Source organism: Mixophyes fleayi, chromosome 4 (assembly GCF_038048845.1).
Source record: "Mixophyes fleayi isolate aMixFle1 chromosome 4, aMixFle1.hap1, whole genome shotgun sequence".
NCBI lineage: Eukaryota > Metazoa > Chordata > Amphibia > Anura > Limnodynastidae > Mixophyes > Mixophyes fleayi.
This window is the reverse complement of record NC_134405.1, coordinates 190,020,104-190,036,286: the sequence shown is the minus strand read 5'-3', so window position 1 is coordinate 190,036,286 and position 16,183 is coordinate 190,020,104. Positions and strand designations below refer to the sequence as shown.

The 16,183-nt window shown below is 41.8% G+C and overlaps 1 protein-coding gene across 1 annotated transcript; it reads right to left on the bottom strand.

Annotated features, from left to right (window-relative positions):
- Window positions 1-765: 765 nt before the first annotated feature.
- SMIM30 (small integral membrane protein 30) lies at window positions 766-2,958 on the bottom strand. The gene is made up of 3 exons (XM_075209014.1): window positions 2,803-2,958; window positions 2,644-2,705; window positions 766-1,393 (listed from the first exon to the last, which is right to left on the bottom strand). The coding sequence occupies exon 3, from the start codon at window positions 1,365-1,367 to the stop codon at window positions 1,182-1,184; it is 186 nt and encodes a 61-aa protein (XP_075065115.1). The 5' UTR covers window positions 1,368-1,393; window positions 2,644-2,705; window positions 2,803-2,958; the 3' UTR covers window positions 766-1,181.
- Between the last annotated feature and the right edge of the window lie 13,225 nt (window positions 2,959-16,183).

The following is a 16,183-nucleotide window of genomic DNA, read 5'->3' as shown; positions in this document are numbered from 1 at the left end:
TCTAAATATTTCAAATTATGCAAAAGTAACCTTGTATTTAAGCTTTCAACAAACATTTATTCCTTTAATTTAATCCTCTGTTTTATACAAAGATAGCACTTAATGTTGTGTGATAATTTGAAACAAAATACAAAAGTTAATTACATTATGCAAATTCAGAACACAAATGACAAGAAACCAGTCCGGGTTCTGCAGACACAACAATAATTGAAACAGGGTGAATCCAAAGCATACTAGTGAAACATACAGTAGGCAGTTAGAGAGTATGCTGCAATAAGTTGTATAGTAGGACCTTTGAAATCCAGGGAGTGAAAGTGGTATGTATGTGAACTAGCTCTTGCAAACCTATTCTCATGACGATCCCTATTTTTATTAACTGTAACCATGTTATTTACTATTAATACAGACCTAGTAATTTACACCCTGGATATCTGTCTCCTGGAACAACCTGTTACTTTTAACCAGAGAAACTAGCAGCAATTTATTGCTATTTTGAAATGTTCTATCAGATAACCTATGTGTATTTAGTTACACATTTTGCACAATTTATGGTCTTCTAACAGGGTTTAATAAAAGTTAAATTTTAGGATTAGTGATGCACTCACTATCCTACTATATACAAATGTGAGTAATTGCATACTCGCCAACTTTATGTTGGTCACGTCTGGGAGGGCAAGAGGGGTGTATGGGCGGAGCTTTGCCATTTATGTCATTTGACCCCAGCCCCAGTGATATAATACATGTTAAGGTTTTGTTTTGCAGGGGGGGGGGGGGGGGGGGGGCAAAATGACAAACGCAAGCGATTCCCTGAGAATCGCGTCATGCCGACTCTAAGATGTGTGAGGATGGCTTAATCTCTTGGGATTCTGGGAGACCTACCCGGAACTCGGGAGTCGTCCGGACATTCAGGAAGAGTTGTTTTGTATGATTAATTGTAGTTAATCTATGCAGTTACACAGGGGCCCTGTTTTGACTGGAGTTGCTAATTGTACTGTAATTTACTAAGGGTCAAAAACAGAATCATATACTAAGAAATGGGCTATTTTCCAGTGCAGATGATATTCATAGTTTGAAGAGTTAATAAGCTTTTTTAATTTGCAGTGGCTTTTCATTTAGATTATAAAAGAATAGATCCCCAAAAGCAATAACTGGTACAAACACAAAATACAATGCATAAATTGCTAGAACTGCCCATCTCTTTTTCTGGCATAGTAACCCAAACATGCACAGAAACCAATGCCCGTGAAAACCACTCCAAGTAGAATTGCTATTGCGTCCCCTCCATCCATTGCGTCCACTCCTGGAAGCAAAAACACCAGTGATATAAACACTGAGAGAAGATTGTAGATTCCTCCAGAAAAAGCCATGTAGTCCTGAATGAAGATATTTGTTTCTGTGCAGAAAAAAAAAAAAAAAAAAAAAGTTTGTTTTCTGTAGTTTCCAAAAAATAAAATGTCAAATATATGTATCTATAGACCACTAAATTTTACACATATTGAACAACTGAATAAGAGAGACAATGTAATTTCGATAAAATGGTTCTTTTATAAATATTACAAAAGATTTTCACCAATTAGAAAATTAAGCTGAAATTCATTGCAGTAAACTCAGTTGTGCACTTGAGAGGGGGCACAGTATGCTACCTGCAATGCTCCCCAAAGAAGGAAATAAGTACTATTAATTTACTTTCACGGCCCCTCCCGCTCACACTCCGTGGCTGGACCAACTTCCTAAGCCAATGTTCTCCTCAATACCCATTTCCTGGATTCTCCAGCTGGCTGTTTTTAACGTTTCATCCGGCCCTTGGAGCACAACAGAGTCCTATTATAATAAAATAAGCCATTGTTTCTGCTATGAGGCACTATGTGAGCACTACAGCCAGCAGTACCACTGACCACAAGCCTGACCAGGTGTGGGCAATAACCTCCAACATTTTTCAATACTGTTGCAACATCTTACACACTATCACCTCCTGGCTATTTCTAAATGCCACCCAGCTGGCAACATTTTTTGGGGAGAACACTGTAAGCACTGAGGCTCTAAGCAATTTTTCATAAACTACAGGTACACACATTGGTCACTCATACACTGGAACAGACACCCTAGTGGCACATACGCTGGGAGTGACACTCTGGACGATAAGGATGATAGTTACAACAGAGTGAAAAGCAGTTGGCTAGAGCTACCAGTATCACCATCTCACTAAAGCTAGATGGCTGTAAGAAGAGTAAGCTTTCCAATTATTGAAGCAGACAAAATTGTCATCAAACTACAAAATATCAGTTGCCCACACACACGCTTGTGTGCCTTTCAGCTTTGTTATATAGGTGTGTGTGTGTGGGTGTCAGTGTTCGTATTCTATTGGAGACAACAATTATTGTTTCCAGACATTAACAGCAACCATAATTCCATTACTGAGGACAAAGTCATAACTCTTATATCTGGGTTTACTGATGAACATGTAAAGGAGACTATTATTATATCAAACTTTATAGAATTCTGTTTCATACAACCTTTTAAAACAGCTTGCATCATAAGAAAACTGTGCATTTTAGGTGTGCAGCAGCTAAATTCTCAAACATATTCAGATGCCTTAATAGTGCAATGACTATAAAAGAACAAAACACAACTCGGAGCACCTACCTGTCTTTGGTGAAGTGTATCAAATCAGCAGCACACTTCTACTGCTTACATGAAACTACCAACTGTAATGATTGAGAAAAGTAGATTTGTTAAAATAACCATGAGGATGTTTTTACAAACACATGGACGTATCTTTCCAACAAAGCACTTTAGATTTACCTGAGTACACTGCAAAAAGCACCAGAATTTGGTCATAAAATCTGCCAATTGAAACTTATTTAGCAAAGCAAATAAAATGCAATACTCTACGAGCGGCTTTCTTTAGGCAGACACACATTCAGGAAGAGAGCCAAAGGAAGTGCTTTTTACTACAAATCCCATGATGCTTTATGTTTACACAGCTCAGAAGTTATTCCTATGTTATAACCTCGCAGAGTCTTCAGAAGGTCGTGTGCATGACAGCAATTGTTTTGCACTGTAGAGTGAGTCATTATATTGTGCCCAGAAGCTACAGTAACACCTGTTACTTGGTTTTAACTGGTCTGATGCAAGTTGTGAGGCTGATTTATTAGCATGGCGTTTTTTGTAAGCAAACCAAATATTCTAGGTCCTTCAGTGTCTGGAAATTCTGGCATTGCAGTGACCAATTAGCAGGAGGTTATGCCATTAGACTTCGTGTGTTTGGAGAGTCGTGATAACAGTAGAACTGAATTACACACAATCTGCTACTGCATTAATTCTTGCGAAGCTCTGTGATATCCTCCTTTGTTTTGGACATAATACAAATTAATGTGTTTGTGTTCAGAGCAAGGCTGCTCTGCCCAGACATAGCAGTTGGATGTCTGACAAGTTTAGCTCTCTGATGATCTGTGAAACACATTAGTTCAAATGACCAAAGGCTAAGTTCTGAATTTAAGAGTAAATATATGACTTGCATCTAGTTGTTTTTTTAAAACAAAAAATAAGTTTATTCTTATAATTATAAAGTTTGATAAATATTTTCATTAAAAATCGTACAAATAAAAAGGTGTAGGATACTGACTATCTGCACTGCAAGGTTCCCTATGCTCTACAATTTAGAGGTATGACTAGGTGTGCCAAAAAGCAAAAAAGTCCAAAGAGGTACAGTGTGCAAAAGTGTAAACATCAAAACACAAGCACCTTCTACTTTACTATCACCCTTTTCATTAAAATAAACTTCTGCTTCTCCGTAAAAATACTGCGCAGTAGTCTCATGATGGTTACATTAATCATGAGGGTGAGAGGAATTTGGGCCTGATTTATTATAGAAAGTTTAGTAAAAAATTGAGTAAGTAGTCTCCTGGACAAAACCATGTTACAATACAAGGGGTGCAAATTAGTTTTCTATTTTGCACATAAGTTAAATACTGTCTGTTTTTTCATGTAGCACACAAATATCAACTTTAAATTTCAGTGTACAAATAAGCTATCAAGTATTTGTGCTGCATGAAAAAATAGACAGTATGTAACTTCGATGGTAATCGGTATCCCGACATCCACTATTCCTACAAATAAAACCTGAATAGTAAAATGATGAGATAATGAAAATATACACTTACCTTCACGGTGACAGCATTTATTTCCGAAGATTCTGTTATGCGATGTCTGGTAATTCCGAAGATGCTGCATGCTGGGGCTAATTTGTAGCGTCAAGGAAGACATTAAAAGAGGTATGTTAATCATAGGGATAGGTTGCGCCAAACGTCCGTAACTTACCTGGCGCCAGCATGCAGCATTTTCGGCATTACCAGCCGTTGCATAACAGACTCTTCGGAAATCAACTCCGTCACTGTGAAGATAAGTGTATATTTTTTATCATCCCTTCATTTTAATATTCGGTTTTTTTTGTAGGAATAGCGGGTGTCGGTATCCCAAGCATCGGAATACCGTACCCCACCCATTTAACTTATGTGCAAAATAGAAATCTAATTTGCACACCTTGCATTGTAACATGGTTTTGTCCAAAAGACTACTTACTCAATTTTTTACTTAACTTTCCATAATAAATCAGGCTCAATGTTCCCTCACCGTCACCGTAAGTATTGTTTGTGTGTGTGGGCATGTTTAAAGCATTGTCCTTTCATACAGATACCTTGTTGCCAAGTGTCAATAATGAGAGTACCATCGTCGGCTTCACAGGTTTTGCCCCTCTAGGCCCTTTTGTTTTCCACTCCAACCACCACAAACTCCTCTGCTGTTCCTCTAAGTAGGAGTTGCTTATTTTCATATTTTACACCTGATAGTATATCTGTTTTTTAAGTGTGCATACTACCATGACACTTGTTTTTTTATGTTGGAGGCAAATTTCAATAATTGTTATTCTATTGGATTCAGTTATGTATAGGGATTATAGCTTGACCCTGTGTTTCAAAATTAGCAGCTATGCTCTGTATTGCGCACTGTACAGTCTTCAAATGAGTGGTGTGGCACACGTAATACATCATCATCATCATCTATTTATTTATATAGTGCCACTAATTCTGCAGCTCTGTACAGAGAACTCACATTAGTCCCTGCCCCATTGGAGCTTACAATCTAAATCCACTAACATACACACACACACACACACACACACACACACAGACAGAGAGCGACTAAGGGCAATTTAATAGCAGTCAATTAACCTATCAGTATGTTTTTGGATATCTGAACCAGTGGCGGATCAAGGGGGGGGGGGGGGGGGGCGATCGGGGCGATCGCCCCCCCTACCAGGGGATTGCTGCCGACAGCTGCACACTGTGCAGGTCCGTTCAGCAGTGACAGTATGCTGCCCGGCTGCTCTGATTGTGTTTTAAACACAATCAGAGCAGCGGGACAGCACACTTTCACTGCTGAACGGACCTGCACATACTGTGCAGCCGCCGGCAGCCTTAGAACACAGAAAGGGGGCTGGCGGTTATGTGACAATCGGGGAAAAAATTTGCGTGGGGTCCACCCGATTGTCACATAACCAGCACTAGGCAAACCAGCCAGGGTTGGTGGCACTATATCAGGGTAACACGCGGCAGTGGTCCCCCTGCTATATTGACAAACCAACCCCAGGCTGTTCAGCGCTGGTTTGGATTCCCTAGGGACTGGGGTCTGCCAAAATAAATGAGCGGGCCCCCGTCTAGGGACACGGCTGGCTGGGACCTGTAGTCCCACAAAAGAAAATGTTAAATAGGGATCCAAAACCAACATCAAAACACGCAAGGGTGGTTTTGCCAAAACCAAAACACTCAGTTAATCCAGATCCAAAACCAAAACAAAAGCCAGAACACGGGGGTCAGTGAACATCTCTATTAAATTCTAGGGTTTGCTGGCTGTTTAATGATAGTCAATGCCAGTGGATAGCTACCTGTAGGTTTACGTAGTAGAGATAATAGTCTAATTACTATATTATACTTTAAACAAGAACATTTTATTCACACCTAATAATAAAGGGCATTATCATACTTGTGTTTATGCTACTGTTGTACAGAAAACATTGCTGTTACATACAGTACACAGCAGTGGCGGATCCAGGGATCGCCCCCCCTAGCAGGGGTTTGCTGCCGGCGGCTGCACACTGTGCAGGTCCGTTCAGCAGTGACATTGTGCTGCCCGGCTGCTCTGATTGTGTTTTAAACACAATCAGAGCAGCGGGGCAGCACACTGTCACTGCCGAGCGGACCTGCACATACTGTGCAGCCGCCGGCAGCCTTAGAAATTAGAAAGGGTGCGGGGCCTAAAATCGCCCGGGGTATAGCAATAGTCTGGATCCGCCCCTGGTACACAGGCAGCTACAGTGTTTGGAAGAAGGTTTGCTACCAACATTGAATATGATTATTTTAAAATGCTGAAACAATCGGACCTTGATACATTTACCCCCTGATGTTTCCATCTCTCCCTGGCTACAAGCGTCACACCAAAAGAAAACTGTTTTGGACTCTGATCTTATTTTCGTCTCAGTTTATGAAACTTTGTTTTATCTGTCAGTTTATTTTCCCAGCAAATCCCTTCTGTTTAACCTGCCTGCTGTACTACTTGTTTAGCCACTCCCTACCCATGCTACAGCTGTGTCGATCCTTTATCTCATCATTTTACTTTCAGTTCTACTCAAGTCTTTGTCTGCCATCACAAGAAATTAAACTGAATTTGAACCACTCTCCTATCTCATGACTCTGCAAGAACTGAGCTACTACATTACCTGTGCCTTATCACTCTCCATTCAACACGTCTGCCGACTCCTCCACATGGCTCCCCACATCATTACTGCATACTATCCAGACATCCGGGAATAAACTATATCTACTGCAACCTCACACTGCAATTCTTCTCTGTTTGCACAGGACATTGCAACTAGGTAATTCTTTTAATTCCTCAATTTTTGCTTTTTACTCATAAATACAAATGTTTGTCAAATAATTGTTCTTACTTTCCATTCATGGCATTATCTTTAGGACTATATCATCTTTCACCTGTCCTGCAACACACACCTCTGCCCACATTGCCCCTTCATTATTTCACTCACCTCTAGTGAATACTCATTTACTCTTTTCTTATTTGAATTCCATAATTTTAACAGCCTCACCCTGTCGCCAGAAACTGAAAGGACCCACATCTTACAATCATCTTTCTTATCTTTCTTCCTCCCTGCTTCTATTAGCTGGTGATATATTACCTAATCCAGGTCCCCCTCACTTCTCCCACACACATATATTTGAATGCTACCAAAATCTGTCAGACCTCAAACGCATCATCTGTCTCCCCTCTTTTCTAAAGTCTTTTTAATGTGCCCTTTGGAATGCACGCTTTGTTTGTAACAAACTTAGCTCCCATGCCTCTCCAAGCTTCTCGAGAGAATTGCCTACACTCGCCTCACACACTTTCTTACAGCAAACAATCAACTGGATTCTCTTCAGTAAGGCTTTTGCTCTCAACAGTCCACAGAGACTGCGCTGACCAAGGTTGTCAATGATATAATCACAGCTAAAACTAAAAGCCTTTACTCTCTTCTAAATCTCCTGGATCTCTGCTGCATTTGACACTGTTGACCACTCTCTCCTCATACAAACGCTACAATCCCTAGGTCTTGAAGGCACTGTCCTATCCTGGTTCTCATTATACCGCTCCTTCAGTGTTAATTTCTCGGGATCCACCTCTGCTAAACTTACATTATCATTTAGAGTATCACAAAGCTCAGTGCTAGGCCCTCTTCTGTTTTCTAACACCTTTTTTGGAAAAATAATAAGCTCCTTTGGATTTCAGGAACATCTCTATGCTGATGATACAGAAATCTATCTAGCCTCTCCTAATCTCTCACCATCAGTGTTCTCTTGCATTATGACTGTCTCTCTGCTATTTCATCTTTGATTTTTTTCTCACCAACTGAAACTCAGTCTTTCAAAATATTTCACAATTAATAATATTCCCACCCAAAAACAGAATCTTCCTGCCTGACATGTCTATTTCTGTTGATAACATGACCATAAATCCCACCCTGCAAGTTCGCTGCTAAGGTGTAATCCTTAACTCACAACTATCCTTTGTGTTCCACATTGACTCTTTATCTAAATCATGTTACATACATCTAAAAAACATTTCCAGAATAGACTCATATCTCACTCAAAAAACCTTAATTCATGCACTCATCATCTCCCGCATCGACTATTGCAAATCCCTCCTTACTGGTCTTCCCATAATCAGACTCGAACCCCTACAATCTATTTTGCATGCAGCGGCCAAATTGATTTTCCTTGCAAACCATTCTTCCTCTGCTGAGCCACTCTGTCAGTCTCTACATTGGTTGCCTGTTTTTCAACTAATTCAATATAAAATTCATCTACTAACATACAAGACCATCAACAAAATTGCACCGACATACATCTCCTCACTTGTTTTAAAATATCTCCCAACTCAACACCTCTGTTCTGCACAAGATCTGCAAATCTCTTTCACTCTCATCACATCCTCCCATTCCCGGTTACAGGACTTTTTTCAGGCTGCACCATGTGGAATTCCATCCTTCACACAATAAGACTTTCCTATAGTCTTCAAACCTTCAAGCGTTCTCTGAAAACCCACCTCTTCAGACAAGCTTATAATATTCCTCAACCACCATCTTAATCTAGGTTACCCTATTACCACCCTCTACACAGCTAACAGAAGACAACAACCCTCTGACTAAAATTGCTGTGTGACTGACCCACTCAATACTTTTTACCTTTGCATTCTAGCTGGAGCAATGTGCAATATGATGTAGCATGTGGCCTTGTGTATCAAACTCCCATTGTCCCATAGATTGTAAGCTTGCGAGCTGGGCCCTCTTACCTCTCTGTCTGTATGTATTACCCAGTCTTGTTTTATTAATATTTGTTCCCAATTGTAAAGTGCTCCAGAATTTGCTGGTGCTATACAAATAAATGTTGATGATGTTAATGATGAATATGGATGCATACCTAAATCAATATACCTATAACTAATCTTTTTAGCCAATACATAAACAGTTTATATTGAGAAGGACAAAACACAATACTAAGGTTATTACACCTATAAGAAGAGGGTGTTACAGTGCCTCATTCCCAATATTACTCTACACTGGGGTGTAAATTATCTTTATGACCATTGTAAAAAGGAACATAAGATATATGTAACAATCCATGACTATTGTAAAACAGATCTCCTTTTATAAGAGGGGCAGGCGCTGTCGCATCATCGGGTTGGCGTCCCCATTTGATGGCGTACAGAATGTCATTGCTTGGGGACCCAAGTGCCTTCCCTCCCCTTACCACCCCTACTCACACTACCAACCCTCCTCCTCCAGTAATGATTATACGAAAAGTGCAGGAGTGAAAGTTCTGGGGAGGAGAATCCTGTTTTTGTAGGATGTGATGGCAGTGCAGTGGTGCTTAAGTGGCATATGTTGGGGTTGCTCTGATGGCAACAAGGTGACTGGTGACTGCTAGGTTCTTACCTTCAGCTAGAGAGTGTGGCCAACCCTGACTCGAGAGTCAAGCCTCTAAGCTAGGAACCAAAGAAACGGGACGTTGAACTATGGGTTATATTTATTGGGTGAAGCAAGATATTGGGAAACCTAAACTTTTGGACACATATAAAGGAAGATTCAATTCACCACGATCAGTTGTGCCGAGAGGGAGGGGGGGGGGGGGCTGTTACAATTTACCTGGGCCGTGCCTCCCTGGGGACCTCTGGAGCTCCATAGTTAAAATTTATTTTTTGGCCGCGGGCGTGCCTACTCGCGAATGAGGGGGGAGACCAGCTACCTTCCATAATCTCCTAATAATAATCGTATAATCGTCCCCCCCTACCCTATGTGTGCCCTGTCAGTGAGAGCCCCAGGGTCACATGGGGCGTACACCACGTGACAGGTGCTGTCCCATGTGTGAATTGCTGAGGATTGAACAAGGTAAGGGAAGGGGGAGGGGGTGTTAATAAAGAGTGTGTGTATTATGTTAATATAGTGTGTGTGTGTAGTATGTTAATATAGTGTGTGTTATGTTAATATAGTGTGTGTGTGTGTGTGTGTGTGTGTGTGTCGGCAGTATGTTAATATAGTGTGTGTTATGTTAATATAGTGTGTGTGCAGCAAGTTAATATAGTGTGTGTTATGGTAATATAGTGTGTGGGGGCAGCATGTTAATGTAGTGTATGAGGGGAATTCAATTGGCCGCGTTACTGCCAAAAGTAAGGTGACCTGCACACTATTACCTATATTATGGTAATAGTGCACACTATTACCGTTAATACGGTAATCTTTAACATTGTTTTTGGCTCGCAGCTCAGGGGGCCACGAGCAGAAATCATTGTTAAAATTACCGTAATAACGGTAATAGAATTAACGCCGCCTTGAGCGTGGCCAAATTGAATTCCCCCCTATGTGTGTTATGTTAATATAGTCTGTCTGAGGGGGAGCAGTATGTTAATATAATATGTGAGGGAAGGGTGGGTCTTGATATAGTGTGGAAGGTAGGCTATTTAATGGTGGAGTGCAGGCGAGGGCTAATTATTTAATGGGTCCTATTTTATTTGTGGGGTGATGATGGGGCAATTTAATTTACCGGTGGGGTTATTTACTTTAATAGTGGGGCCTAGAAATTTACGGTGAGGTGACGGGACCTTTAATTTGATGCTGGGGTGGTTTCGGGCTATTAATTGAATAAGGGTGCTAATTTTGGGGAGGAGGGCTATTTATTACATTTAAATATGAATTATTTAATGCCGGGGATGCTTTTGGGAAATGTTTATATTTGTTGAAGGTAAATACTATTTAATCTATTGCTGGGGCTGTTTGAAGAGAGATAAATAGGTTTATATATTAAAGGGGAATAATATTAAATTAATGTTGGGGCTGGTTGTAGGGAAACAAGTCTATTTATTAAATGTGTTTGCTATTATTTTAATGTCAGGGTTGGTTGGGGAGTAATAGATCTATTTAGCAAATGTGAATATTATTATTTTAATGTTGGGGATGAAGGGAGGCACAACTATAAAACGTGGGTACTACTGATTTATCACCAGGGCTGGTTGGAGTTTTCTAAATCTCATGTACCCATTTTTTCCAAATAGGGCATCCAACATTCCAGGATCCAGACAAGCAGCAACTGAGCTAAAGACACCAGCAGACACAAGTGGTGAAAGTGACAGAACAGGCAGGAGAGAACAGGACAATCTACCAACCTAAATCTGGTGTTACAGTTCCGAAATTTGGGTGACTGTCTCGCTTAGTCAGGATTTGGTCTGACTACAAGGACAGTTGGGAGGTATGTCCGGCTTCACTGTATACTGTTCGTAAAGGCAGAACTGTGTGTACCTAACAATAGTGCACACAGTATTGCCTGTGTATTGTATAAAATTTGTCTAAAATGATAACCATGTTACATCATTGGGGCCCCCTGTCCAAAGTGCCCCAGGCCCCCAGACCCTCAATCCAGCTCTGGGTCAAGGTGTCAGATTGACATCTATTGGTCTTCCCAGTACCACACCTCATATTACTTGTTTCAGGTTAACCATGTCGCATCGCTGGCATTTGAATCATCCTCAATATGTCATGCCTAAAGAAGTGCAACTACACCCTGTGTTGACCACACCCCCAACACGTGACCACTCCACTGTACGCCCCTTTGGCACAGCGGCATACAGCTTCCTTATCACCTGTGGAGGGAAGGGGGCAAAAAGTTGCTGTACCGAGGCCCCAAATTCCTCTTGGCAGCCGTGACCACGCTGTACGGCTGTGCACATAGCTGGCTATTGCAGTAATGAATCTCTGCTTGTTTTTATGCTCACTACTGTGAGAAGTGTGGAAAAATTATCAGAGATTTCAGTCTGAACATCTTGTCAATGTGTCTTTGCGGATTGTTCTGGATCACATAGAGCTGAATTGAATATCCCCTATAGTTATATTCCGTATTACAAGCAATACTGCAGCAGCAAGTGCAGGATTTCTAGAGAGAGAGTTCCAAATGCTTGATTTTCCAAACATTGCACAAAACACACTCACTGCAATAAAAATAGAATTAGAAAAGTACAATGATGTAAGAACATATGTTAAAGCAAAAAAAAGAATGAGTCATAAAGTAAGCTGTACATTAATGTAAAACAAGTACATTAACATTAACCTTGTTTACATAAACCTCCTTTACATCTTGGTCATCTCAACATATGAATATATACTTTTTAAATTAACACAACTCTACAAAGTTAATACTAATCTCCTCTCACATCCAATTAAAATAAAAAAATTACAGTTACTCACCCACTGCTTCATATCACTCTTAGCAGTCAAGAACCTCCAGAAGTGCACAGGTAACTTACTTTCTGCAAAAATATAATAAAGAACAGTACACTAAAGATAAAAAATAAGTTAGAACAATAACAGCTGCATATTATTGAAGCTAAACTTCATTAAAGCATTGGAAGATTCCCACTAAAATAAGTATTAGAATGCAGACAAGAGCCTTCATGTATAAAGCCAGGGGTAACTTTTCCCTTCTCATCCTCCTTGATCTCTCTGCTGCCTTCGACACAGTCGACCACCCCCTCCTCCTCCACACCCTCCAATCCTTTGGCCTCTCCGGCTCAGTCTTGTCCTGGTTCACCTCTTACCTTGCTGGCCGTTCCTTCTCCGTCACTACCTCTGGGTCTCTCTCCCCCCCCGTCCACCCTTCCAGTCGGGATCCTTCAGGGCTCTGTTCTGGGACCCTTACTCTTCTCGTTATACACGTCTTCCCTGGGTGAACTTATCAGCTCCTACGGCCTCAACTACCACCTCTACGCCGACAACACCCAGCTGTACCTCTCCTCTCCTGATCTCTCTCCCTCCCTCCTCTCTAGGGTGTCCGCCTGCCTCTCTGCCGTCTCCTCCTGGATGTCCTCCCGATTCCTCAAACTCAACCTCGCCAAAACTGAACTCATAGTCTTTCCTCCCTTTCACACCTTGCCCCCTTCTGACCTCTCTATCACTGTCGACAACACCTCTATCTCCCCTGTCCCCCAAATTCGCTGCCTCGGTGTCATCCTCGACTCCTCTCTCTCCTTTGGCCCCCCACATTCTCTCTCTCGCTAAATCCTGTCACTTCCAGCTGCGTGACATCGCTCGCATCCGGCCCTTCCTCTCCCAAGATGCCACCAAATGTCTTATTCACTCTCTGATCATCTCCCGTTTGGACTACTGTAACCTCCTCCTCACTGGCCTCCCCCAATCTCGTCTTGCTCCCCTTCGATCTGTTCTTAACGCAGCTGCTAGGCTTATCTTCCTTTCTCGCCGCTCCTCGTCTGTCTCGCCCCTCTACCAATCCCTTCACTGGCTCTCCTTCCCCTACAGAATCCTCTTCAAGCTTCTCACTCTTACATACAAGGCCCTCGCCAACTCCACTGCACCCTACATCTCCACCCTCCTCTCTATTCATGCTCCATCCCGCCATCTCCAATCTGCTAATGACCGTCGCCTTTCCTGATTTCTTCCCCCCTGATCACCTCCTCCCATGCGCGTATCCAAGACTTCGCCCGTGCTGCCCCCCTCCACTGGAACAAGCTCCCTCCCTCCATCAGAACTTCCCCTAATCTGTTGAGTTTCAAACGGGCTTTAAAAACCCACCTTTTTCTTAAAGCCTTCCAGTCTCCCACTTAATTACCTACCTTTCTTATGCCTCTTCCCCTTCATTCCCCTTCCCTTATCCTTATTCTCCGTTCCTCCTTCTCTCCCCTGTGTCTCTTTGTCTGCCTACCCCACCCCTTAGATTGTACGCTCCTTTGAGCAGGATCACCCTCTCCTCCTGTCTTCACCACTTTTAACTCTGCTCTCCAGCTACCTTTCCCTCCTCCTCTTGGACTCTCCTCCCCCCCCCCCGTGCCCTCTCACTTCCTCCTCTCCCCCCTGGGGGTCTCCCTGTCATCCGTGCCTTCCTTCTTGGGCTCCGTCGTATGCGGACCTTCCCCCCTCCCCTCCCCCACCCCTAGGTGTGCTTTGAGCTCTTAGAGTTATTGTGCTTATTGTTTACTGTACTGTGCTGTCTCTCCTCGTATTGTAACTTCGTTTGTCCCTGTACGGCGCTACGGACACTTAGTAGCGCCCTATAAATAAAAATTAATAATAATAATAAAATTGATTCATCCAAAATGCAAACATAAAATGCATCAGAAAGAATTACGCAATTATGTGACTCTGCATACTATATAATCTATATCATAATGCGGTAGAGACATTTGGCCTCCTCCTCCTCATCTTAATGAGACCAACCCAGCTTGTCATAGCCTGGTGCTGGTTGTGGGTTTTGTGGGAGCACCCCATACTGTTTTTCCCCTTGCAATTGCTGCAACCAGCCCAGGCTATGCGCACTGGTGCTTTTTATTTATTTCAAAAATGCAAAGGTCTGTGCTGATGACTATCATCAGCATGGATCTTGCCCCAGGGGTTGAGAATTCTCAACAGATATGCCTCCAGGGGCTGCTTAGACCTCTAATTGTGCCTCAATTAAGTAATCACAACCTTACTGTACTTGCCATACACTTACCCGCTCCTTACCCCACTGTTCTGCCTTAAGTTTAAGGAATCATAAGAGTAAGATGCAGCCAAGTCTGCATACAGAAGCAAGTGTTTTTGTGTACATGCACAGTATGGAAATGCGTGTTATAAACAAAAATACATACGTCAAACTATACATGTGCCCCAATGTGTTATGGTTTATTTAATGCAGGCACTAGCTATGAGGCTACTCAAAATGATCAGTGCTGTTGATTCACAACCATATAGATCAAGGATGATTAAAGTTCATTCATATAACAGGTGAATCAGTCTAAAATCTACATCATTTCTTAAACAATTTTTCATAAACTTTCATAAAGATCTATATAAAATAGTATGCTCTAAAGAAAACAAACAATAAAAATACAAGTCTCAAAATAGTATGCACATAAGTCAGAGGGAGACCTTAGTCAGGGCCCTCTTAAGAACATCTTGGGCCCCCGGGCACAGCAGTGCACTGGGGCCCCTATATATACAAAAAAAAATAATAATAATAATATATATGGGCCCTGCAGCCCAGGGGGGGCACTGCGAGTGCAACAGAGGAGGAGACCATAGAGGGAGCCGGATCGCCAGCTGACCGCAAGGTAAGTATTTTCTTCTTTTTTTTCAGGTTCCCCCCCCCCCCCCCGGGCACCTGCCCATTGTGCCCAATGGGAAAGACGGCCCTGACCTTAGTATATCTATCTGTTAAATCACCAGTATCAGTATATTGTTAATGCATGAAGCTGTGTCACTGGTTGTCTCTTTCTTGCCACTTGCCAAATTCAATTCTACCACCTTCGACCGACTCCCATCACTTTCGGTTTCACTCTCATCCTGTTTCTTATACCCCAGCTTATCTTTCTGTATCCTCCAATTCTCCATTCTTACAGCTTCTGTTTCTCTATTATTAACTCTTTTTATTTCACTTTTTTCTTCTTTCCCCTGCTAGCATCTCGCACAAACCCTGCCTCCTCAGCTTCTCCACTCAAACCGCAGGGTGTTGTCCTCACCTTCAGCTTTTTCACTACGCATGACTTGAGCTCTCCCTGCTCTTCCTATTGCCTAAGGAAGGGGGCTCAGCAGAGGCCTACACCATTTACAAGAGGGATCCCTGCCTATTTGGAGACATGAATTGTCCAAATGTCAAGGGTTCAAGATTCAGGTTAACCCCCTCTTACTTAAAAAAAAAGTTATTTTTAGTTCCTTGTGTTAGAATGCTTTAAAAGTCTATGGTGTTATAGTATGGGGCTGATTAAGATACAAAGAACAATGTTATGAAAGATTGGCTTTATGGCATTATATACACATCATAGTTGCCAACCGCCCTTAATTTCAAGGTATATTTTAGTGGCTTCTCTCTGGAAATGTCTGTGTCATTTAATATCGATCAACTGATCAATAAAATTCCCACTTTATTGCCTCAAGTTCAATTCCTACTACCTATTCTTATTTTCTGGGGACTATGAACTTTGCACTTTTGATGAAGGTGTTTTAAGGTCTGCACTAGACAAACTTGTGAACTACTAGGTAACGGATGGACAAAGAGCTACCTTTTCTTCAGTAATCCATGTTAAAATTAATACTTATTGTATC

Coding starts and splice junctions, on each gene's coding strand:
- SMIM30 (XM_075209014.1), bottom strand. CDS start 1,367: ATGGCTTTTTCTGGAGGAATCTACAATCTTCTCTCAGTGTTTATATCA.